The following is a 24,988-nucleotide window of genomic DNA, read 5'->3' on the forward strand; positions in this document are numbered from 1 at the left end:
TTGAGTTGTTCAGTTTATAGGTCACGTTAAAGGTGGAAAAAGTTCTGAAATGTTTTATCTTTGTCTAATTTTTTACAGCACAGAAACCTGATATTTTAACGTGCGTGTGTGTGTGGACTTTTTATATCGACTGTAGATCTGTAATGAAATTAGTATATTTACAGTATAAATTCCAATCAGCGGAATTGGTGTTTAAGAAACACTTTTTTAAGCTTAGTTCAGTGTTTAACCCCTGCGGGATCATGGCTCATAACTGGAAAATCCATTCCCTGTCCTTCCGCAGCAGGATTTTGTCATATTCACCTCTGCAGTTGGGTATTAAGGCAAAAAAGAACCTTCCTTTTAGTCCATCAATAGAGGAATTATGAGACCTCTCAAAAATTTTTAAATGTTGTGCACGGAACTGGTCTGGCATCACGGTATCATGGAAGATCACTGTACAGCCCCACTGCACAGTCCCATTGTGAAAGAGAGGGAAGAAGACAGCTTTTGCCCAGTCTATTTCGTTATCAAAAGAGCAGAAGATAGCGGAGGGGCCCGGCAGAAGACAACGGACAGCTGGAGAAGAGAGAGAGAGAGGAGAAGAGCCGGAGAGAGGATAAGAAATCGGAAGAGACCCCCGGTGCTGCCTAATAAATTACTTAAAACCTGTGTAGTGTACTTTTATTTTTGACACGTTTTTTTCTCCAGGTGAATGGGTAGTGGTATGATGTACCCCATACTCATTAACATAGGGTGGGGGCCAGGATCTGGGGGCCCCCTTATTAAAGGTGGCTCCCAGATTCCAAAAAGCCCCCCGCCCGCAGACCCTGACAACCAGCGGTCAGGGCTGTTGGGAAGAGGCCCTTATCATCATCAACATGGGGACAAGGTGCTTTGGGGTGGGGGGCGCATGGACCCCCCTGCCCCAAAGCACCCACCCCCCATGTTATCGGAGAATTTGTTGTTGGAGGAAAAAGTGGACTTTCTAGGCACTAATCGTTGACACAGAATACATTTTATTGACGCAATCCCAAAAAGGGCTATTGAATCAACATTACAGTAAGCATTTGTAAAAATGCATTAAAAAAACAATAATTATCATAAAATATTTGTAATAACTTTACAGAACAGTAATATCAAAACCAATACTGGTCCAATGAAGACATCAACAGTTGTTGATGGCTAACGTGTGTATTGGTAAATTTTCATATAATCTCTACATGTTTCGCAGTTGAGTGCTTCTTCAGGAGCTATTGATTTTTCATCCACGTTAATGGATAGGGTTAAATATGGAGCCTGGTAGGAGGGCCTCTCCTTAATGTGAACGGTGTGGTCGTTGGTGCGGCTGATGCCACTTTACATTGCAGCCCACTGATCACTTCCTGGTCCTTCTATGTTTGGAATCTATCTATTTCCCAAACCTTATGGGATACATTTCCCTCTTACCTATATATGCTGCTTGATGCTTGCAATATCCTTACTGACTTAAAGAATTTGACCAGCCTCTATCTTTTGTGGTGCTTGCCTTTTGGATTGATCCATCAGCTGTTTTACCATCAGGACCGCCTGTAAAACCTGGATATTTCACTTATTTACCACAACCAGTTCCTCCTACCGGGCTCCATATTTAACCCTATCCATTACCGTGGATGAAAAATCTATAGCTCCTGAAGAAGCACTCAACTGCGAAACATGTAGAGCTTATGTGAAAATTTACCAATACATACGTTGGCCATCAACAACTGTTGATGTCTTCATTGGACCAGAATTGGTTTTGATATTACTTTTCTGTAAAGTTATTACAAATATTTTGTGATAATTGTTTTTTAATGTATTTTTACAAATGCTTACTGTAATGTTGATTCAATAGCCCTTTTTGGGATTGCGTCAATAAAATGTATTCTGTGTCAACGATTAGTGCCTAGAAAGTCCACTTTTTCCTCCAACAACAAATTCTCCTATTACAGTTTAGGACGTGGCACTGTACTACTTTAGGACACCCATAGCCCATCCTGTGGTTTGTGTACTTTTACCTTCTTGAACACCCCCCATGTTAAGGGCATGCGGCCTGGTACGGTTCAGGAGGGGGGGCACGCTCGCTCGCCCCCACCCCTTTCCTGACCGGCCGGGCTGCGTCCTCGGATAAGGGTCTGGTATGGATTTTGGGGGGAACCCCATGCAGTTTTTTCGACGTAGGGGGTTCCCCTTAAAATCCATACCAGACTAAAGGGCCTGCTATTCTCTTGGGGAGGGAAACCCATGGCGTTTTTATTTTATTTGGTGTGGACACAGTGCTTGGTATTGTCAGGGATCGAAGTTGGGTCCCTGTTCATTGAAGTCGGATGCATGTGGGACTTCAAGTCGCAGGGCAAAGTCGGATCCAAAGTAGTACAACTCGTGTTGTACCAGTGTGAACCCAGCCTTATTAGCCATTCAAACCCCTTTGTGTCAACTTGTGTGCATGTTATCAGGACAAAATCACCAGGGTATGTATACTTTTGATCATGGTAATTTTCGTAGTTTCAGTTGTGAGTAGGATTTAAAGAGTAAACACAGCTGATTGATAATAAATGGCTTCAGCCAAAAACTAATCATGAGTAAAAGAAAAGCTTGTGTTATTCATATTCTCTGAAAAATGTCCAAGTAGAAATCAAATTCTACCAAGGTATGTAAATTTATGAGCACAACTGTATCTGCATACATACAAATTTTTTTTTTTTTAACAAGTGCATCTCTGCTCTTACCATACTGTTGGTTTTACTGTGGCTGTTTTTCCAGAGTGGTATTTCTGGCTCTAAGTTTGTGACATTTTTGTCTCATCAGTGGATTCAGGGGATCTCTGAAATGTATTCTCCCTAGTATTTAGTGTTGCCAGATGCCAATTCCCAGACTATTAAACATCCAGGTTCTATTCATTTCGGCTCATCAGCCAGCTGTAACGTTTCTATGTGTTTTGTTTTTTTTGCATTAATTAAAGTTTTTTTTTCATTTATCCTGCAGTGTTCCATCTGAAGCTTCTATTTTTTTTTTTTTTTTTTTTTTTCTTTTTTTTTACTTCAGACTCCACCTCATAGAGTGTGCATTTACATGCTCATGTTCTGCGTACCAGCCCATTGCATCTCTATTTCGGTTTTGCATCATTAGTGTCTCTATTTTTTATGCTGGTTGTTTTTGTTTTGTTTTCCACTTTTGTGTTATTTTTTTTTTTTTTTTTTTTATATTATATATATATTGTATTATTTTCTTGGGTACATTTTTAACTTCTTTTGCTAGGCATATACAAAAGTTTTCCCTTAATACTTCCCCTCCCCTTACCCGTCCCCCCCCCCCCCCCCCTATCTCACCAAAACAATCTCCTTATACTTCTACTTCTCGCTGATTTTTCTATAATGGCCTTAAGTGTCTTCTCTTAATTTTTCCGCGTAACTCCACGATTTCTTAAAAGTTCTCCAATTTTCCCATTTCATATTTTGTAATATGTTATTACCCTCCATGTCCTCCTGCAGTTCCTCCATTTTATACGTTTCTTCAACCGCATCGATCCATTCCCAGATCGATGGGCATTCCACCTCTTGCCAGCCCCTTGGAATTAATCTTTTGGCAGCATTTAATAGGTGTGGTACTAGTGATTTTTTATAGCTTTTAGTGCCTTCTTCCCCCCCGTGGAACAGGACAACCCAAGGGTCCATCTTTATCTTTTTCTTTGTAATCTCTTCGACGCAGGCCAATATTTTTTCCCAGTACCTCCTTATCTTAGGACATCCCCACCACAGGTGCGCCATATTTCCTGGTAAACCGCATCCCCTCCAGCACTCTCCAGTCTGTCCCTCTTTAAACTTTTTTAATTTGTCTGGTGTCATATACCATCCGGCTATGCATTTAAAACACATCTCTGCTGTGCGGCTATCTACCGCGGAGGAGTGTGTCAGGGTCAGCATTTTCTCTATTGTGATCCTATCCTGATGTGTCCCTAGTTCCCTTTCCCATTTTTTAATGAATGGGGGTATGTTCTGCTCTTCCGTCTTCAGTAACATCTTATATAGTCCCGAGATTGTTCCTCTGGCCTTTTTTGTAGAGCATATTTTTTCCAATTCCAATAACTGATCTCCCGACCTCAGTGGGTGTGGAAGGTCTTGGATAAAATGGTTTAGTTGCTGATATCTCCATTCATTAATTTCTAGGAAAGAGTTTTTTAATTTCAACTCCTGTAGTGTTAAAATGTGCCCTTCCTTCATTATATCCCTTAATTGTATAGTGTCCATTTTAATCCAATTTCCCCCTACTTGTGTTTTACCTGGTGCAAAATAATCGTTATTCTTTAGTGGTATAAGGGGTGAATTGTATTCTTTCACAATTTTTTTATAGACCGTGTCCCAAACTTTAAGTGCATTTTTAGTTATCTCGTGTGCGTTTTTATCTATTGTTCTAAATTGTGGAGGGTTCCAAATTATCTTATCTAAGCTTGCCTGTGACAATTTATTTTCTACACTAACCCACCTTTTTTCTTTGCTAGCCCTGGCCCACTCCACCACTCTTGTTAATATCACCGCCTCATAGTATCTTTTGACATCGGGGACCGCTAATCCACCCTTTTTTTTTGGTTGTTTTAGGGTCTGAAGTGCTATCCTGTGCTTCTTATTTCTCCAAATGTAATTCATTATTAATTTTCTAAGGGCCGAGAACAATGTCCCGGGGAGGGCAATGGGGATCATCTGGAACTTGTATAAAATTTTTGGCAGAATGACCATTTTGCAGTAATTAATTCGTCCTATCCATGATATTGCCCTGTTTTCTACCCTTTTTGTTTCTGTCTTAATTTCATTTAATAAAGGGATAAAATTTATCGTATACATCTCCCTAGTAGATTTTGCTAGCAGTATTCCTAGGTATTTAAGTTCTTTAACCCAAGCAAATTTGTACTTCATTTTCAGGAGTTGTTCTTCTATCTTGCTTATGTTTATACTCATAATCTCCGTTTTTGTGATGTTTAATTTAAAGTTTGAGATTTCTCCGTATTCGCTACAGAGGTTTAGGAGGTTTGGGATTGATGTTTTGGGTTCCATTAAATAGAAGAGGACGTCGTCTGCAAAAGCTGCGAGTTTATGTTCTTCCTCTCCTATTTTAACCCCTTTTATTTTTTGAGAGTTTCTGATCCTAGCCAGCAGGGGTTCCAATGCGAGCACGAACAGTAATGGCGATAGGGGGCACCCTTGCCTCGTACCGTTTCTCATTAAGAAGGTTTGAGAGAGACTTCCATTTATTTTTATTTTGGCCGTGGGGGACCTGTAGAGAGTGCCAATCCACTCCATCATCCTCTGTCCAAACCCCATTTCCTTCAGGGTGAGCAACATGAGTCCCCAGTCTACCCTGTCAAACGCTTTTTCTGCGTCTATCGACAGAAGTAGACCCGGGGACCCCGCCGCCTTCATTTTCCGGAGGATTAACAGTGTTCTAACCCCATTGTCTCTCCCCTCTCTTCCCTGGACAAAACCCGTCTGATCCGGGTACACCAATCTCGCCATTTCCTGTTTAACTCTCCCAGCCAATACCTTTGCAAACAGTTCTAAGTCTGTATTGAGCAAAGATATCGGCCGGTATCCTGAACAGTTTCCGATGTCCTTCCCTTCCTTAGGGATAACGGTGATAGTTGCCTCCGATGCCTCTTTACTTAGTTCGTACTCCTTTCCAAGCCCATTATAATACTGACATAGCCTTGGCAGAAGTATCTCCTTAAATTTTTTGTAATACATTACTGTAAAGCCGTCTGGCCCCGGACTTTTACCTGAGGCAGAGCTTGATAATGCTACTCTAATTTCGTTTTCCGTTATTTGCCTGTCCATCTCCTGTGCGTCTATTTGACTGACTTTTGATAACCTTGCTTCTTCTAAAAATGCTGAGATTTTTTTGTCTTTCTCCCCTTTTTGCCAGCTTTTTTGTTCTACTGAATATAATTTTTCATAATATAATCTAAATGTTTCAGCAATATCTTTTGTTGTATGCAAGACCTCTCCTTTTTCGTCTTTAATTTTATCTATATAATTCCTTGATTTCTTTTTTTGTACCATCCGGGCTAGATGTTTGCTTGTTTTATTTCCCCACCTATATCTCTCCCTTGCCACCAAGTTAAATTCCCTTCTTGTTTCCCGATCAATAAGTTCTTTAAGTTCGTTCCGCTTATTAACTAAGTCCATATAAATATCTCGTTGTTTACCATTTTTCTTATGTATTAGTTCCAAATTGAAGATCTCATCTACTAATTTTTCCTTCTTACTGTTCATTTCTTTTTTCCTCCTTGCCCCTTCGGAGATTAACACCCCTCTAATCACCGCCTTATGGGCATCCCATAATGTTGCTGCCGAGATTTCATCTGTCTTGTTTATCTTAAAATATTCCTCTAATTCTTTTTTAACCCTCATTAAACTTTTTTCTTCTATGAGTAGTTTCTCATTTAGTCTCCAATTTGGGTAGGTCCTTTGATTGCCTGTAATATTTATGGATATACTGATTGGGGCATGGTCGGAAATCGTCATGGTCTCTATTTTTGTCTCGACCACCGCATCTAACATTCTATGCTCAATGAAAATGTGATCGATCCGGGAGTAACTTTCGTGTACGTGAGAATAAAATGTATAGTCTCGTTTGCTTGGGTTAAAGATCCTCCATGTGTCTACTAATTGGCTTCTATGTAGACTACCTTTTACCCTTCTCAGTTGCCTTTCTTGAGTCTCTAATGTTTGGTGTGTTTTATCGGCCTTTGTGTCCATACAGAAATTTAAGTCTCCTCCCAATATTATCTTTCCCCTCCTAAAATCTTTTAATTTCCCCAGGATTCCCTGGAGGTATTTCATCGGGGAGGTATTCGGTGCATATATGTTTACGAGAGTATATTCCTCCTCCTCTAGTTTTCCCCTTAAAAAGAGGAATCTCCCTTCTGGGTCTGTCATTCGGTCTGTTAACACAAACCTGGTCCCCTTAGCTATCCCAATTGCTACCCCTCTGGCCCTTTTAGAAATGGTGTCGCCGTAGTACCATATGGGGAAGTCAGGGGAATATAGCTTTATGTTTGATCCCAATGTAAGATGGGTTTCCTGCAGGAGGACAATATCTGACCTATACCTCTTTAGTTCCTTTAGTACCTTATGTCTCTTTGATGGACTATTGAGGCCTTTTACATTATAAGATAGGCATTTAATTACCGGCATCTTGGTTGTTGGTTACAGTTTCTTCCACTTGTTTTGGTGAGATAGGATATCTTCCCCCCTTCCTCCCTCCCCCTCCCCTCCCTCTCCCCCCCTCCCCCTTCCCCCCCTCCCTCCCTCCCAATTGGCCTTTTAAAGACCTCTGAACCAATTACCCTTTCTTGGTTCAGTTTGCTCTGGGTGAGGTTTAGGATTTTTCTCCACCCCCCCCCCCTCCTTTAAAAAGAAGGGGTGGGGGACTAGTCATAGCCATCTTCCCTGTATCCGCCCGGTGCCCAAATAACAGAGAAAAACAAAAACAAAAAGGGGGTATGTCCTCAAATGAGGGCTCCAGAGAGGCATGTTGCAACCCAAATCGGGACCGGGTGGACAGAGAGGGAGAGGGGGGGGGGGATCCCCGAAAAAGGAAGACCCCCTCCCCCCCCTACACCCATCCCGGCAAGTCGGGGATCGGAATATCCAATTTCCCGCAAAATTCACTTAAGTCCTCGGGGAATCTCAAGATCGCTGTTCTTCCTTCTCTAGTCCCGATTAAACACGCTGGGAATCCCCAGTTGTATTTAATATTTAGATCGATCAACTGTTTTAGGAGTGGTTTTAACAACCATCTCCTCGCCAAAGTTTCTGGGGCCACATCGGTAAAAATCCGGATTTCCACCCCTTCGAATACTATCGGGGGTTGCCCCCTCAATTTTTTCCAAATTTCCTCTTTATCTTCATAGAATCGAAACCTTATTATAACATCTCTTGTTAGCTCGGATGGTGCTCTTTTCGAATTTCCCACACGATGTACCCTTTCAATCATGATGGGATTGTCTGCTGTTCTTTTTAATACAGGGTTAAATATTGTCTGCATTATTACCCTGAGATCCTCCCCCCTCTTCTCTGGTATTAATTTTATCCTTAGATTTTGTCTGCGATTTCTGTTTTCCTGGTCTTCTAATTTATAAAGGATATGCCTCTGTTGTGATTGGATCTGATCGATCTGACTTTTTAGTATGTTTGATTCTTGGGCTTGTTTCTCAATTTGCTCCTCTGCTGATTCTATTCTGACGAGCAAGTAGCCCAAATCTGTCCGCAAGTTCTGTATTTCCCCCTTTATCGCGTTTTCCAGCTTTAGCAACATCTCTGCCATTTCACCCTTTGAGGGGGACTGTGCGTCTATCCTACTGCTTTCCAGTCCACTACCCATAGGTACCTCTTCCCTTGATTCCTGAGAGATTTCTCCGGAGATTTCCCTCTGGGGCTTCTTGTTTTCATTCTTTTTCATTTTGTTACCTTGTTGTTGCTTAGTTGTCCCCTGAGCTCCGAGAGCCTGCGGGCTTTCGCTGCTGGTCACAAAGGGCCTTATTGAGCTTGTAGCTGTTATATTTTTTGGGGTAGTGGGGGGGCCCCCTTTTGTTGATCTGCTTATCATTCTACTCATGTTAGATTCTTTCCTCCTAATTCTCTTCCCCAGCTTGGCCCTTTATTTCCAAAAAGAAAGGGAGATCAGGATTTAATATTGATGTAATAACGTATGTGGGCTGCAGGGCGGGGAGGGGTGAAAAGTGTCTAGGCAAAAAAAAAAAAAAAAAAGAAGAGAAATATATATTTTTGTACTCTTCCCCTTTTTTTTTTTAAAGTTTGAGTTTCTTTTCTGGTTTTGATCCGAATTCCTATCTATTTGTGGTCCTGATCGAATTTTCAGATCGATTTTCAGAAATTTTATTTTCCTCCTCTATTTTACCTTCCTCTTTTCCCCAATAATTTTCCTCTCCTTTTCAGGTGTTTTGACCGTGATTTTAAGATAACACCCAATATACTTCAAAAAGTATATTTATCTGGGTCTACTAGAAGCATAGTCTTTGAGACCTGGGAGTAGAAATGAGGCTTTTAAGGGGGTGGGTGGGGGGTCCAGACTGTGGGACTCCCAAGGACACTCCCCAGTAAGAGAAGGGAGGAGGTACGGATAGGAAAACGGAGGGGTGAACCCTGCTGAAAACTGGTTATTAAGATCGTGTATTTGTGTAAAATTATATTCTACCCCTCCGATCGAGGTCACTCTTGACTTGCAGCTGTTTATCCTTAGGTTCCCACTCCCCCAATAATTGGGTCCTCCTGATTAGGTATTGTAGGGAGTCCTATGTACCGTCAGATCTTACAGGGCTTTTTTCTCAGAGCAACCAATGACCAAATTTCACTCTCATAAAGGACATGACCTATCCAACTGAAAGAGGACAAGCAAGATGTAAGATACCAAACAGAAGTAAGGGACGCTCTACCGAGCTTTACTAATCAGCCAAGTGTATCTCTCTTTAGCACTACGCCTTATGTCCATCGAGGTTGCTGCTTACCAAAAATCTTCTGTTACATAGTTTTTTAAACATTTTTTTTCCCCCTCGCTTTTTAAAGAAAAAAAAAGGAAAGTACCTTGCGTCTGTATCCACTGGGGGAGGGTGCAGGCTCTTCCTCCGGAGCTCAGCGTACTGCCGGCTCCATATACTTACATGTGTGGGTGTGCATTTGAGCAGAGATGTTGTGGGCAGTAGGCGCTATCCTCCCGATACATAACCTGCTCCGCTTACGGTGTCTCCTGACTTACCGCCCAAGATCCGACTGCACGCCGCGGTACTACAGGGCATATGATACAGCGCTGACAGCCCGCTCAGAGCAGCACGGCGGGGGGGGAATCCCGGCGGCTCCGTGGGATGTCGATGGCGAGCAATGTGCGGCGAGTGCATGGAGAGCGTCACTCCCTCACATGCTGCGATCCGTCCTGTCTCCTGCTTCCTCCATGCTCCTTCCTCCTCACCCAAGAGCGCGACTCACGTCCTCACGTGCGTGCGTACGGCATCCTAATCGAAAAGCCTGAAGCTTCTATTTAAACCCTTGGTTTATCTTCTTTTTTTTTTGTGTAAAGGCTGTAAAGGATAGGAGAATGTAGTCCTGCTTTTAAGAGGTTGTCCAGTTTTGCAAAATACCGTATTTATCGGCGTATAACACGCACTTTTCCCCCCTGAAAATAGGGGGAAAATCACGTGTGCGTGTTATACACCGATAGTGCACCTCAGACTCAGAGGGGAACGAGTGCCGCCGGAATTCACCGAGCCGTAATCTCCTGTTTACTTGGCTCTGACGTCACACACACAGTCCTGCCTCCACCACCGGCATTGGACCAGTGTTCTGTCAATCACAGGAGCTGGTCCAATGCCGATGGCGGAGGCGGGACTGTGTATGTGACTGCTGACGCCGAGTGAACAGGGGATGACGGCTGTACGAGGAGATGTTGAGTCTGCAAATGGACACACAGGCTGCAGATGGACACTGACCATTATTTTGCTTCAAAGTGGTTTATTTTTATTTATTTTTCCTGAAACTTCTCTTTTAAATTGGGGTGCGTGTTATACGCCAGAGCGTGTCATATGCCGATAAATATGGTAAGTGAAACACCCTACCTTTTTGCCCCTCTGCTGATGTCGGGGTTGTACTTCTTCTCTTCCAACATTAATTGATTTGAAAAAATTGTTAAAGCGAAGGTCCCTCCCCTGCTTCGGTGTCGCATTTGGCACCTTTCAGGGGGGAAGGGGGTGCAGATACCTGTATAATATAGGTATTTGCACCCACTTCCAGGCATATAGTAATTTTCTTCTCCTGGATGGATTTGCTTCAGAAGAGGAAAAGTAGCTTAATAAAAATGAACATAATGCCACATTTTGCAAACTTGTTCAAGCATGTCAAGTTTTGGACGTTCGTTCATGCCATTGGCCAAAATAATATAACCGCACATCAACACACAACACCCATCAGTTATTTTGCTAACCTAGCCCTAAAAGGTGAAAGAACCTTTCTAATCTCAAACGCTACCAGCCTAATCTCAAGCCCCAAATAAACACTTATGCATTGTGGGCAGTGATACCAAATCCTCAGTGTCTTCTTCCCTGACAGAACATGCTGGATTGTAGCGCTTAAAGATGTTTCATTTGTCTGCAATCAGGCCTATACTTTTAATTTCTCTTCAGATATATATATATATATATATATATATATATATATATATATATATATATATATATATATATATATATATATATATATATATATATATATATATATATATATATATATATATATATATATATTTTAAAGCTCAGTGGTATAACGAGTCAGTACATTGACTTGTATGACACATGGAAACCTATAAACTGAGGTACTAATGGTACACGTTATAGCATTTTGTATATAGAACATAATCAACTGTAAGCAATACTATCTAGTAGAATAATCCCTTTAAAAAAGTAGTAAGATCAAATGGTCTAAACATTTGGGAATAAAAGTATTGGGGACGGAGATCTTCAGAACCCATGTGTATGTAAAGTGCAATATATCCATGATTCCATACCCGATGAATTTATTCTTCATCACTGGCATTAGGTCTATTTTAGCACAACTGTTTCAAAGAAAGTAAATTTAGAGCCAAACTTGTATAGCTTGCCACCTGCTCAAGCATGAAATCATGCTGCATGTTGCAGTTTATTGGGTATGTTTGCCTGTTGGACCATCTGGTCAAGGACTGATGTGCCTTGCTGTGTAACGCTTTCTGGAATATGTCGGCACTTAATACATGAATAAAATGTGAATTGATAACTATTCTTACACAGATATATTTGTACGTTTTATGCACTAGGACTTCTTGTATGTGACACCAACTCCAATTCAGGCAGCTCGTGCAGGTAACATCGTCCATGCTCTGCTCCTTTACAGACGTAAGCTCAGCCGTGAGGAACTTAAACCGGTAAGATTATAGATGCGATTATCCATTTAAACTAAGATTTCCTGCAAAAATATTTTTGAATACGTGCATACCATTACCAGTTGGAATGGCCATAGATGTTCAGCAGGAACCGGGAGAGATTTAAACCGTGTGGGGGCAGGCTGAATGTACCAAGTTGATCGATCAGCATGGGTTCAACCAGCCTGCCGGATGCACTTGCAATTATAGTTAGCGGCTGCTACAGCCACTAGCAATAATCACGGTCTTCTCCCGGCAGGGATGGGGAATCGTGCAAATTTCTTGACTGCAACCAAGGGTTGCAAGAAAAAATATGCACTGTCTATGGCCTGCCTTAAAGCAGGGGTGCCCAACCGCTGGCCTGCAGCACCCTCTGATGTCTCCCGCCACCTTCTGCTTTGGGATGGTGGGTTGGCAAGCCCAGTTTGCAGGTTCTCAACCTGCTATTCTGAGCATCAGTGTAAAGACTGGAAGCCGAGACAATGTTTCCTGTATTACGCTGTTTCCTGTCACAGGGGGAGTGATGCCAAATGTACTCTGACTGTGACAGGAGTGGTACAGGAAGCATCGGCTCTGCTCTCCTACTGCAGCCGCATGCTTCCTCTAGCACCGAATCCTGTCGCACTGATCAGATGGCGGGTCGGAAACCAGCCAGCAATACCCGCCAGCAGTGCCAGCCAGCATCGGATCAGAGTGCCCATAGAGTAGAGTGGGTTGTGTCTGCTCTGCATATGCAGAGCAGACACGGACCTGTCATTTTCCCACTCCGCTTATTGTGGCATGCCACGCTTCAAAATGTTGGGCACTCCTGCCTTAAAGTATACTTGTAAAAAAACAAGCAAGAACATACTTCTGTCGCAACACCTACTAACAATGTAAAGTAAAAGCATGCATTACAAGGTTCATGTACCTTTTTTCTCAAATGTCTTTTTTTAGTCAACTCTTCTTTTCTGAACATGGGAAACCACCTCCTCCTGCAATTGTAAAGTGCATGCCAGAACTGTATTCTCGATTTTGAATTGGATCGATTTGACCTACTACACCACAATCGAATAGGCTGCACTTTAAGCTTGCACATGGGAGTGCACAGAGGAGGAGTTGCCTAGAAAGAAAAGCACCTGTTGCCCCAGTGCCTACTCTTAGTATTTTTAGTAGGTCGGGAGCCTTGACAGGATAATATAAAGCACATTATTGTCTGTAAACACATTATTACAATTGTTACTAGGTAGTGTTTGATGTTAAGTAGTATTGATATTAATATTAAACTGCATATGATTTGCATGCTTATTAGAAAAAAAGATTTTTATTTTTCAGCACCTGAGAGGTTACAGTTTAACATCCTGTCTGGGTGCTTTGCATCCAAGTGCAAAGAGTGTACGTTTGGGGAAACGCACCTGCACGGATGTCAAAATGGGACCAGCGACTCTATCCGTGGAGCCACTGCATCCTAATTGACATCAATGGGATTGCCTGCATGAGAATGCATCGGACACCATTGCATCCCTGTGCAGGCAAACCTGGCCCTCGCACAGGTAAAGGATAAATATGGAAATTTAAAACAAAAAACCTACATACTCTCCTCTATGCTGCAGTTTCAGTGTGATATGAGAGCAGTGAATGTCGGTCACCGCTGTCCGCTTTCCCCTCAATCACTCACGAGGGTGCCAAATTGGAGAGAGTGTTGGCACAGCTAGCTTCAGATTTCAACTGCACATTGAGAGTTGAAGCCAGCTAAATGGATCAGCTGATACCCACTATAGGCTGATTCTTGGTCACAGGAGTTGAAAAGTAAGCACACTCTTGTGACCCACAAGAGAAGTATGATCTAAAAATACCTAAGTGCTCTTGTTTATATAACATTGTAGATTTGTGTATGCATGTTTATGGTTATCTTTAGGTTGCCCCAACTGTGCATTTAGTTGCTGTTCTGTATGTATTGGTTACCCTGAGCAGCAGCAACAACAAGCAGCATGCCCTAACCCCGCCCCTTGACAGCAGTTGTGTGCAAACCCACCATTTATTTAAAAAACATCTACATAAGAAACCCCCTTAAATGTTGTATGGTTAATAGGTCAGGTTTTTTCTAATTGAATTTGGAAGGGTAGAGTGGAGCAAATAACGCTCAATTCGTATATCTTTTGGAAGTACGTTTTCCTGGGTAGTTCCAGGACAGAAAAAAACGCACCTGCATATGTCTGCTTTATCTTGCCATTTTTGAAGTGTATAGACAAATGCCTCCTGCAGTAAGGTGAAAGTGTTACCTGTGAGTTCTGTTGGTGCCGGGAACAGGTGACAGATTGGTAGAACAAGGATTGCCCTCAAATTCACCCTTTGGGTGCAATATTCGTTTAGCATTCAGATTCATACTTTTGTAAGTCTCTAGAAAGCAGAAAATCTGTAAACAAGTTTCAGATATTTTGATCTGCAGATAGTACCTGCTGTCAATATGAGAAATATAGGAACTGCCACTGGTGACCACATTCTGAAAATCTAGTTGCCTTAGTGTTATGTTTACAGTATAACTAAAGGTAAAACTTTTTAGCTTTTGGATAGAGTGGAGAGGTATTACAACCCCTGTCGGTTTTTATTGCTCTGTGTCCCTTTTTAAGGAGATTCACACTTTGTCCTGTTTAACATTATAATTGAAAGTAAAAAAAAATCCCAAAGTTTGGGTTGTCCCCAGAAAAGGGGATAGGGAAATCTTCCAATGGAGACACTAGTTCTGGAGGAGGAAAATCTCAGAAAAGGAACAGGTGGCAAGAAAAAAATCTGATGGGTTATAACCCTCCCTTGCTCTATCAAAAATGGAAAAAAAATATTGTGCCTAAAGTTCTATTTTAAGCTCTGGTTTCATTTTTTTGAAAGTCACTGACCAAAAACATGTACTCCTATCAGGAAAGTCAGAGATAAAGCATCTGTAACCCTAAATCAGGGGTCTTCAAACTACGGCCATCCAGTTGTTCAGGAACTACAATTACCATCATGCCTAGTCATGTCGGTGAATGTCAGAGTTTTACAATGCCTCATGGGATGTGTAGTTCCACAACAGCTGGAGGGTCGTAGTTTGAGGACCCCTGCCCTAAATAAAGGAATCCTTTTCCTTTTTAAAGCATGTCGTGTTATACAGCACAGTGCTTGTGCTGTGTAATTTGGCCCTTTATATCACCTAAAATACCTGGCTGATCGCCTCTGTAAACTGACCAAGGGTTATCATGGCTGTGGAGCCCCTGATACGGTGGTCAGTTTATGTACCTCTGTCGTCCGCAGCTCTCCTCTGTCCTCGCACACGAAGCGAACGCATACGCAAGTCGCACCCACATATGAAAATAATGTTAAAACCACACATGTGAGGTATCACCACAATCGTTGTAGTGCGAGCAATAATTCTAGCCCTAGACCTCCTTTGTAACTCAAAACTGGTAACCTGTAAAAAAAAAAAAAAATTAACGACGCATATGGAGATTTTTAAGGGTAAAACTTTGTCACCATTCCACGAGCGGGCACAATTTTGATTGGTAACATGTTTGGTATCAATTTACTCGGCGTAACCTTATCTTTGAATATATTTACAATATAAATTAAAGTAAATAGCACTGACCAAATAATCAATTAACATCAATGAACCCAGTGACAGGTGATGATGATAAAACCTCATGAATTGGTGAAAAAAAATAATCATAAACAATATCTAGTAAAGTCCATGATTAAACAGTCCATACATGAGACCTTGGGTCTTAAACAAAAGATGAAAATGTCCTGATGTGAGATCTTCACAGCTTTCACTACACCACGTGCAATCAGTGTTTCCACTTCCCTTTTGGTTATGCACTCGCCAAATAATGTTGCCTTGCACTCTCATGCTCGGCAAAACTGCATCAACCCTTAAAGGGTTAAACATTCAACGATATCCAATCGTGATATCATGGACTTGTTTGTCGGGGTCCCGTGTCTCTCCTCTCGGTGTCTGGTTTATCAGTCTGAGAAGATTGGGGGGAAACGTAACATTATCTTTTGCAGTGTAAAAAACAATTGGGCTTTACTGTTGTCATATTTGTTTATTTAAAAAAATGTATTTCTGCAAAAAAAAGTGCGCTTGTAAGACCGCTGCACAAATACGGTGTGACAAAGTATTGCAACGGCCGACATTTTCTCTAGGGTGTCTGAAAAAAAAATATTGAATGTTTTGGGGGTTCTACGTCATTTTCTAGCAAAAGAATTAATAATTTTAGCTTGTAAACACTGAGTCTGAAAAATAGGCCCGGTCCTTAAGTGGTTAAAAAAAACAGGACCTTTGTTTTCTTTAGGATTACAATCACTTTGTCAGCAATCCTGATCCACATACTGATCTTGGCTCCCAGAGTTTGTAGAAGTTATAGTAGTGTGCCCCTATTTCGGTAAACTTGTTCTTTCAGGAGGGTGTCCTTTTACCTGGAGACGCCATTCTTCAAATGGCGGGCTCAGCGAAAAACATTTCATAGCGTTAAGTTTACGCGCTATAAACAATAGCCTGTTAATGGGCGTTAATATCTCCAGCCGATATACCTCTTCACACATAGTAATGTTGTTAGTATTGAAACCAGAAGCTTGATATGAGAATAAGGTAACCAGCATCTGGTCAGCAATGGCAGAGCCTCCATGTATCCACTAAAAGACAAGTTCAGGAAATTAACCCCAAAAAATCCAGCCTCCTTTATTCATTCAACTGTGACCCTTCATAAAAAAATGCAGCCCTCTCATACCTAAAAAGCAAATATGTTTCTCATTTTTGAATATGCTTTCATAATGGGAATGTAAGTTAGACAGTGATGTCAACTCTCTCTTGCATTGTTATCTTCCCCCATGGTGTGTCTGCGATGCTTCTGTACCCATGACGTCCCTACCTTTTGTGTAATAACGGGGTACAGAGCAGGGTTCCAGGATCTATTATCCCGCTGTGCTCGTCCCAGTGGGAACGCACCTTTAATACCACCCGCATACCTGGAGAGGAGACTGGTAAGTGTGCAGCTGCACCCCATTCAGAACCCTTATACCTTATGGTGAATGGGTCCTAACAAAGGCCATATTTGTTTTCCTTTTCTCTTTTCAAATGGTATATCTGTGTGAAATCTGTTTTAGGTTTTGGGTTCTATGTTTGGAGCTTTTGCTTAGAGGCATGCTCATCTGTATTGGACACTGGCAGCATTAATATGTTGAACAGTTTCTTGACTGCTTCACTGTGATGTTGTACTCTCCCTATCATATGATCCATTTTTTTAAGTTTCAGTACATTAAAAACTGTTTTTTTTTTTTTTTTTTAATTATGGCTAGGGGACAGTGAGCTAAAACCAAAGATTATTTTTATTTTTTTAGTTTTCAGACACATCTGAGACCTGCATAAAATATCCTGGCTTGGCCAGTGTATCTATTAAGTGTTTTTTAATAACAGCAATAAAGTCCAATTCTAAAGCTCCAAACATATTATTCTTTAAAACCTAATGAGCTTTAAACTGGTAACCTGAACTCTATAAGGGTAAAGGTGTGCCTGCAGCATCGGTTGTGTCAGCAGATGCTGGGATTAACATATAACGTGTATTATATTGATGAATCTTTCTGTAATGGTGGAATGTCTTTATTGATTAGTGTCTTTTCTTTGCTTCCTTCTCTTCTCCTTTCTGTGTTTTTTCTTTCTTTCCTTTTTTTATTTTTTATTTATTTTTGTGTCTTTGCATCCTGCTATATTAATTGATCATTTACCCACAATGCACACAATCCAAAACTGTTTGTCTATTAAAATCATTGTCTCCCCATGTATTGTCTATTTTCACCTTTTTAATTTTGTAATTTACGCACCCTTGGTCTTAAATCTGTCATCATTTGCTGTGTTTTCCTTGCGTTTTTTTTGTCTTGTGTTCTTTGGTGTTGGTCCCTTTTTGCCCTTTATACAGCTGTTGATCCAAGATTGTTTGCCTATGTGCTCTGCTCAGTATGAGCGTATGTTTAACACGGCGCGTATTCCAGGAATTGATACAGGTAGGAACAATCTTGTGTATCTGAAGGATCACTGACTTACAGCATATAAAAACTAGAACCCTCAAATGTGCTTACCGCTTTCGAGCATGGTGCTGAATCTCGCTTACTGTCAGTAGTGCACAGCAGTGTCAGGTAATTTGCCCAAGTTCTGCAGTTTGAAGTGGCATTTTAGTCTCTTCTTTGTGCTTTCTCTTCTTCCATCTGTCCAGATCATTACTGCCATATTGGTTTAAAGAATAAGCAACCTAATTTTGCCTTAAACAAAATAACACTATTCAGGGAATGTTTTTAAAGGCACACACCGCTAAAGATAAAATGCTTAATATTAAAACCAAGATTTCTCTAAAAAAAAAAACAGTGACATGGGTGCACCCTGTATTCTATGTTTCTAGAATAGATCTATAAAATGTGTAAACCTAAGCCTACCTAAATTTGCCTCCTATCTAAAGGTCCAGGTCCCTTGCCAGCGCTGGCAAAGACATTGCATGTGTCTTCTGTGATAATACCCTGCTTGCTGGAGGTCTGTTCTAATGAGTCTTCAGTTTAACTTTAAAGGGGCTGTAAAGCTTTAAAACATTTTTTTTTTTTAAATATCAGGTCATACTTCCCTCCACTGTGCAGCTCGTTTTGCACAGAGTGGCCCTGATCCTCGTCTTCTGGGGTCCCTTGGCAGCTGTCTTGGCTCCTCCCCGCTATTAGTAACCCCCTGGGAAGCGCTCTCCCAAGGGAGTTACCTTGCGGGCGCGCTCCCTAGCCATCCATAGCTGCCAACTACAGGACTCGTCTCCAACCCTTTGCATCATTGGAGTTGATTGACAGCAGTACGAGCCAATGGCTGCACTGCTATCAATCTATCCAATGAAGACCTGAGAAGACCAGGCCGAGATCAAGCGCGTTTCTCAACACGGGACTTTCGAGGGCTTAGGTAAGTAAACCGGGGGGGGGGGGGGGGGGCGGCAAACATCAGATGTTTTTTCACCTTAATGCATAGGATGCATTAAGGTGAAAAAACATGAATTTTAACAACCCCTTTAAATCCCAACTGTTCCTTCTCCTACACTTAGAAAGTTAAGAGAAGTATGTGTGTTTTTATTTTTTTTATTTTTTTATTCATACTTACCTAGGTGAATGCAGCATGGGTCCCCTGGCGCCTCTACACTGTGAACCGAGCGATCGAACATAGTCGATCGCTTGGTTCACACAGCTCCCCGAACAGAGAGCTGGTGACTGTCGGTCTCTTGATGAGAGGCTGAGCTGGATTGCGGTCCAGGGATCTAGGTGGATCCCGACTCCATGGTTGTGATGACGCCAAGACTGGACCGGCTCTGTGGCAAGCTGTACGATAAAGAAAAGTACATCACAGGACACAGATGTCCCTCCCCTCTTTGCTAAAAAAACTGGGAGGAGTGCTTAAAGCGGAAGTTCCACTTTTGAATGGAAATGCATTAAGGTATAAAATAGGATTTTTAGAACAGCTTACCTATAAAATCCCTTTCTTGGAGTACATCACGGGACACAGAGCAGCCATAGCAATTACTATGCAAGTTATACAACACCTATAGGTGAATGGACACTGGCATACCAAAGAGACAGGAAGTTCCCCTCTGTATAACCACTCCTTCACAGGAAGCACATCAGTTTTTTTGTGGTAAGGGATCTCGCGCCAAAAAAATGTGAATAAAGGAATAAATGAATAAAGCTGCTCCCCACAAAAATTCAAACTTGAATCTAATGTATGGAAAAGGTGGATAAGGGGGCGCTAGTGAGCCAAATACATATAAAAATTAATCAAAGATATACAATTAGATACATAAAGTGCATGTGCAATGATAATAATAAAAAACTTGTGATATAATAAAGAAAAAGGTGTGCAAGTACACACAACAAAAGTCCATATAGTGAAATGAATGATCTATTAAAAGTCCATAGAGATCTGGGTTTTCACTGTGCCTGTGGTAAATAAATTAGTAGAATTCCACCTTCACCGATCACGTCGAGGCGACACGCAGACCACGCAAAGTAAACTTCCGGTCCGGCTGGTTTCTCGGCTCAAGCGAGGTGAAGCGCACGCCGGAGACTCCACCAGCGCGGACATCATCCTCTCCATATTCCGGACACACGATCCGCTGCTTCACATAGCCTCAAGCCTCAGTGCCGGGATGCGGGCACCACAAAAGTAAGCCTCCATTCGGCATTTTCTATGTTTTAACCTTTAATAAACAGTATTATACGATGGCGATATCTCTCTTTTATATTTTATGACGCTCCATACCAGCTGACCAGCAGGAACTCCAGGCATTCCTATCTTTGTCCTTAGGTGACAATTAAGCTTTATTTGACCTCTTTCTAACGAACTAGGTCAACTCCATGCGGTAAGGGTCCATCTGTTTACACACGTTTGGGTGTCTTAGATCGGTGAAGGTGGAATTCTACTAATTTATTTACCACAGGCACAGTGAAAACCCAGATCTCTATGGACTTTTAATAGATCATTCATTTCACTATATGGACTTTTGTTGTGTGTACTTGCACACCTTTTTCTTTATTATATCACGAGTTTTTTATTATTATCATTGCACATGCACTTTATGTATCTAATTGTATATCTTTGATTAATTTTTATATGTATTTGGCTCACTAGCGCCCCCTTATCCACCTTTTCCATACATTAGATTCAAGTTTGAATTTTTGTGGGGAGCAGCTTTATTCATTTATTCCTTTATTCACATTTTTTTTGGCGCGAGATCCCTTACCACAAAAAAACTGATGTGCTTCCTGTGAAGGAGTGCTTATACAGAGGGGAACTTCCTGTCTCTTTGGTATGCCAGTGTCCATTCACCTATAGGTGTTGTATAACTTGCATAGTAATTGCTATGGCTGCTCTGTGTCCCGTGATGTACTCCAAGAAAGGGATTTTATAGGTAAGCTGTTCTAAAAATCCTATTTTATACCTTAATGCATTTCCATTCAAAAGTGGAACTTCCGCTTTAAGCACTCCTCGCCCCCTTACATGCCACATTTGGCATGTCATTTTTTTTGCGGGGGGTGGGTTCATTAGGAGTGAGACTTCCTGTCCCACTTCCTACTTTCTCGTAGGGACCGCCTAGGCGACTCCTCCTCTGCCCCTAGGTGGCCCCTCTCTCTAGGCGATCTCCTGGGACACGTGACAGGGAGCGCAGTGCTACTTGCGCATGCACAGTGAGTGCCCGGCCGTGAAGCTGAAAGCTGTCACGGCCGGGTGCCCAGAGTGTATATGGAAGCGCAGGGGAGAGGAGCGAAGCTCCGTGCGGCCGCATCGCTGGACCATGGAATAGGTAAGTGACTGGTTATTAAGAGTTAGCAGCTATACTTTTTGTAGCTGCTGACTTTTAATAAGCATTAAAAGGCTGGAACTCCACTTTAAGGTAAAAAAAACATTTTTTAGAGCTTGCTGTCTTCCCCCACCTACCTAAATACTTACCTGAGTCCTCAATTCACTGTGCATGGCTGGATCTCTTCTCTTGGGTAGCAGAGTGGTGCATTGGCTCCTGCTGCTGTCAATCAAATGTTGTGAGATCGAAGTGTGTCTATGGAGCAAGCATGCATGTGTACCCCCATAGCATGTGGCACGATTTTGGAACACAGGGAGAAGAGGGGGAGCCAAGAACAAAACTAGTTTGAGGATGAAATTCGCAACCTCATTGATTGCTGTGGGCAATGATTCTGCTTTTACTTCTTTAGTGATTTTTTTTGTCTTTTTGTCAGTATCTGACAAAAAAAATATAGGCTGCAAACTTAATGGGTCTGTAGCGCCTTGTCAATGTTTTGCCTTACAGACATTTAGATTCAAATGAAAACATAGGGTTAGTGTGCCTTTAAATGTTCCCTATGCATCTAATGCTGCTTGCAGTGTGTATTGTAAAATACATTTGTCTGCTAAAAAAAATTACAGTACAATTGTTACCTTGACTGCCTCACTTTAAATGAAAATATCCAAAATGTGTATACGAAGAGGGAACCACTGGATCAAAAGACGAAGTGGTTTATATACTAAAGGCAAATAGACTTTGCACTTTACAAAGTGCAGTTGCACTCTGCATGTGCAGTTCCTCCAGAGCTTAGTAAATGAGCAGAAGCTCTGTTAACATTCATCTTCCAATCACGTGCAAGCAAAAATAAGCAAAACATTTTTTTATTTGTATTTTTTATTTTACTTGCACGTGATTGGGTATTTGTTGAAAAATACTGCTTTACCAAATTTACTAAACTTTGGAGCAACTGCATTATGCAAAGTGCACACTCCAATTGCCTTTTGTAAATCAACCCCTAAATGTTATGTGCAGTTAATGTAACTAAACCTTACATTATATATCCAACAGACAGTATTTTAAAATGCTATGGCTTGCTAAATCTGATAACATTTAAGGTTCTTTACTTCTGGGATACAGTGCCCTGCAAAAGTATTCACCCCCCTTGGCTTTTTACGTATTTTGTTACATTGAAGCCTTTAGTTCAATGTTTTTTTGTCTGAATTATATGTGATGGATTAGAAAACAATAAACTAAATTGGTGATGTAAAATTAGAAAAATCTATACATAAAACAATTTTTCAGAAATAAAAAAATAATTGGCATGTGCGTATGTATTTACCCCCTTTGTTATGAAGCCCATAAAAAGCTCTGGTGCAACCAATTACCTTCAGAATATGGAGTTTAAATTACTAAATTTAAAACCTAATTGGGTGGGACTTTAAATGAGGCTATGGCCATCCGGCACGTAGGCCTCTATCCCCGGCAACATGAAATGGGAGAAGGAAATTGTTGGGACTTTAATTAAAACAGAACACTAGGGCAGAGTGAGTCATTCAATATGCTAAAAAATATTTATTAATGGCATGCTAGGGCACAATGCAATACAGGATAGATCAATAAATGAGTTACAATGTTTAACGTAAGCATGATTGGTAAATAATATAGCATTATTATAGTAACAAAAATAAACATAACACATGATAAACAATGAAACAATCAATGTGACCCAGAATGACATATAACCATAATAAATAGTAAAATACAATTGATGATTCAGAAAAATATCAAGCCCATAGTAATAAACACCTTCACTGTGACATGACGGCTATATTGTATGTTCGTATGCTCGAAGCGTTTCGTGGAATAACTCCACTCATCAGGAGCCGCTAGGGACTGGGGTAACCTACAATAAATAATAGTTGATAAAGAGAAACTAATTAATGGTAATTAATTAGAAAGGGAAGAGAGGGAACACTACACGGTGATCCTAACAATCTTACCTATGGGTATTTGGTAAAACAATATAAGCAGTAGGAAAACTGATAGAAGGGATTTGGGGGCTGAGAGATCATATCCCCGGGAGCTGAAGTGGCTGCAAAGCGGCGGCAGGGGACACCCAAATTGACAAGGTAATAATGTAGTGATAGGTATAACAGCGAAAGCCATGAGGGTTTCTGTAACAAATAATAAATTATGCATTAAAATTGTGAACTGAACTAGTCAAAGGCAAAAACTATAATGATAAAAGTGAAAATATTTAAATCAGGTCAGGGCATATAAAACCCTTAAGGTGTTTATTACTATGGGCTTGATATTTTTCTGAATCAAGTGTATTTTAATATTTATTATGGTTATATGTCATTCTGGGTCACATTGCTGGCTTCATTGTTTATCGTGTTATTATGTTTATTTTTGTTACTATTAGAATGCTATATGATTTACCAATCATGCGTCTGTTATACATTGTAACTCATTTATTGATCTATCCTGTTTACCTACATTGCATTGTGCCCTTGCATGCCATTAATAAATATTTTTTTATCATATTGAATCACTCTGCCCTAGTGTTCTGTTTAAATTAAAGTCCCAACAATTTCCTTTTCCCATTTCAATTACCTTCAGAAGTCACATAATTGGGGAAAGTATGTCCACCTGTGTGCAATCTAAGTGTCACGTCATCTGTCATTACAAATACACACCTTTTTGAAAGGCCCTAGAGGCTGCAACACCTAAGCAAGAGGCACCACTAACCAAAAACCAAGGAAAAAAATCTAAATCTTTGATGATCCCTAGGAGTACCATCAAATCGATCATAACCAAATGGAAAGAACATGGCACAACAGCCAACTGCCAGTCGCACACCAAAACTCACAGAGCGGGCAAGGAGGGCATTTTTTAGAGAGGCAGCACTGAGACCCATGGTAACCCTGGAGGAGCTGCAGAGTTCCACAGCAGAGACTGGAGTATCTGTACATAGGATGACAATAAACCGTACGCTCCATAGAGTTAGGCTTTATGGCAGAGTGGCCAGAAGAAAGACATTACTTTCAGCAAAAGGAAGGTGTTCTGGTTGAAAAATACTAAAATTTAACATTTTGGCCATGAAAGAAAATGCTGTGTCTGGCACAAACCCAACACATCACATCACCCAAGAACTCCATCCCCACAGTGAAACATGGTGGTGGCAGCATCATGCTGTGGGGATGTTTTTCAGCAGTCAGGACTGGGAAACTGGTCAGAGTTGAGGGAAAGATGGATGTTGCTAAATACAGGGATATTCTTGAGCAAAACCTGTACTTCTCTGTGTGTGTGATTTGAGGTTCACCTTCCAGCAGGACAATGACCTCAAACACACTGCTAAAGCAACACTTGAGTGGTTTAAGGGGAAACATGTAAATGTGTTGGAATGGCCTAGTCGAAGCCCAGACCTCAATCCAATAGAAAATCTATGGTTGGACTTAAAGATTGCGGTTCACAAGCGCAAACCATCCAACTTAAAGGAGCTGGAGCAGTTTTGCAAGGAGGAATGGGCAAAAATCTCAGTGGCAAGATGTGACAAGCTCATAGAGACTTATCCCAAGCGACTTGGAGCTGTGATGACCGCAGAAGTATTGACGTTAGGGGGGTAAATAGTTATGCACGTTGACTTTTTCTCTTATTTTTTCCTATTTGTTGTTTGAAGATTTTTTTTTTTTATTACTGTGAAGCAAAGTTGTGAGCATGTTCTGTAAATTTAA

At 41.1% G+C, this 24,988-nt stretch overlaps 1 protein-coding gene across 3 annotated transcripts in view; it reads left to right on the forward strand.

The window, feature by feature from the left end:
• Positions 1-24,988, forward strand: part of LOC120916530 (carnitine O-palmitoyltransferase 1, liver isoform-like) — a 149,094-nt gene that overhangs the window by 74,941 nt on the left and 49,165 nt on the right. For 2 of the 3 annotated variants that reach the window (XM_040327555.1, XM_040327554.1), the window contains exons 8-9: positions 11,848-11,955; positions 16,857-16,944. In XM_040327555.1, coding sequence (XP_040183489.1) covers positions 11,848-11,955; positions 16,857-16,944 — 196 coding nt within the window. Of the gene's footprint in view, positions 1-11,847; positions 11,956-16,856; positions 16,945-17,876; positions 17,962-24,988 lie in introns of all 3 variants that reach the window. The other variant, XM_040327556.1, reaches the window with a different exon arrangement.

This window comes from Rana temporaria, chromosome 10 (assembly GCF_905171775.1).
Source record: "Rana temporaria chromosome 10, aRanTem1.1, whole genome shotgun sequence".
NCBI lineage: Eukaryota > Metazoa > Chordata > Amphibia > Anura > Ranidae > Rana > Rana temporaria.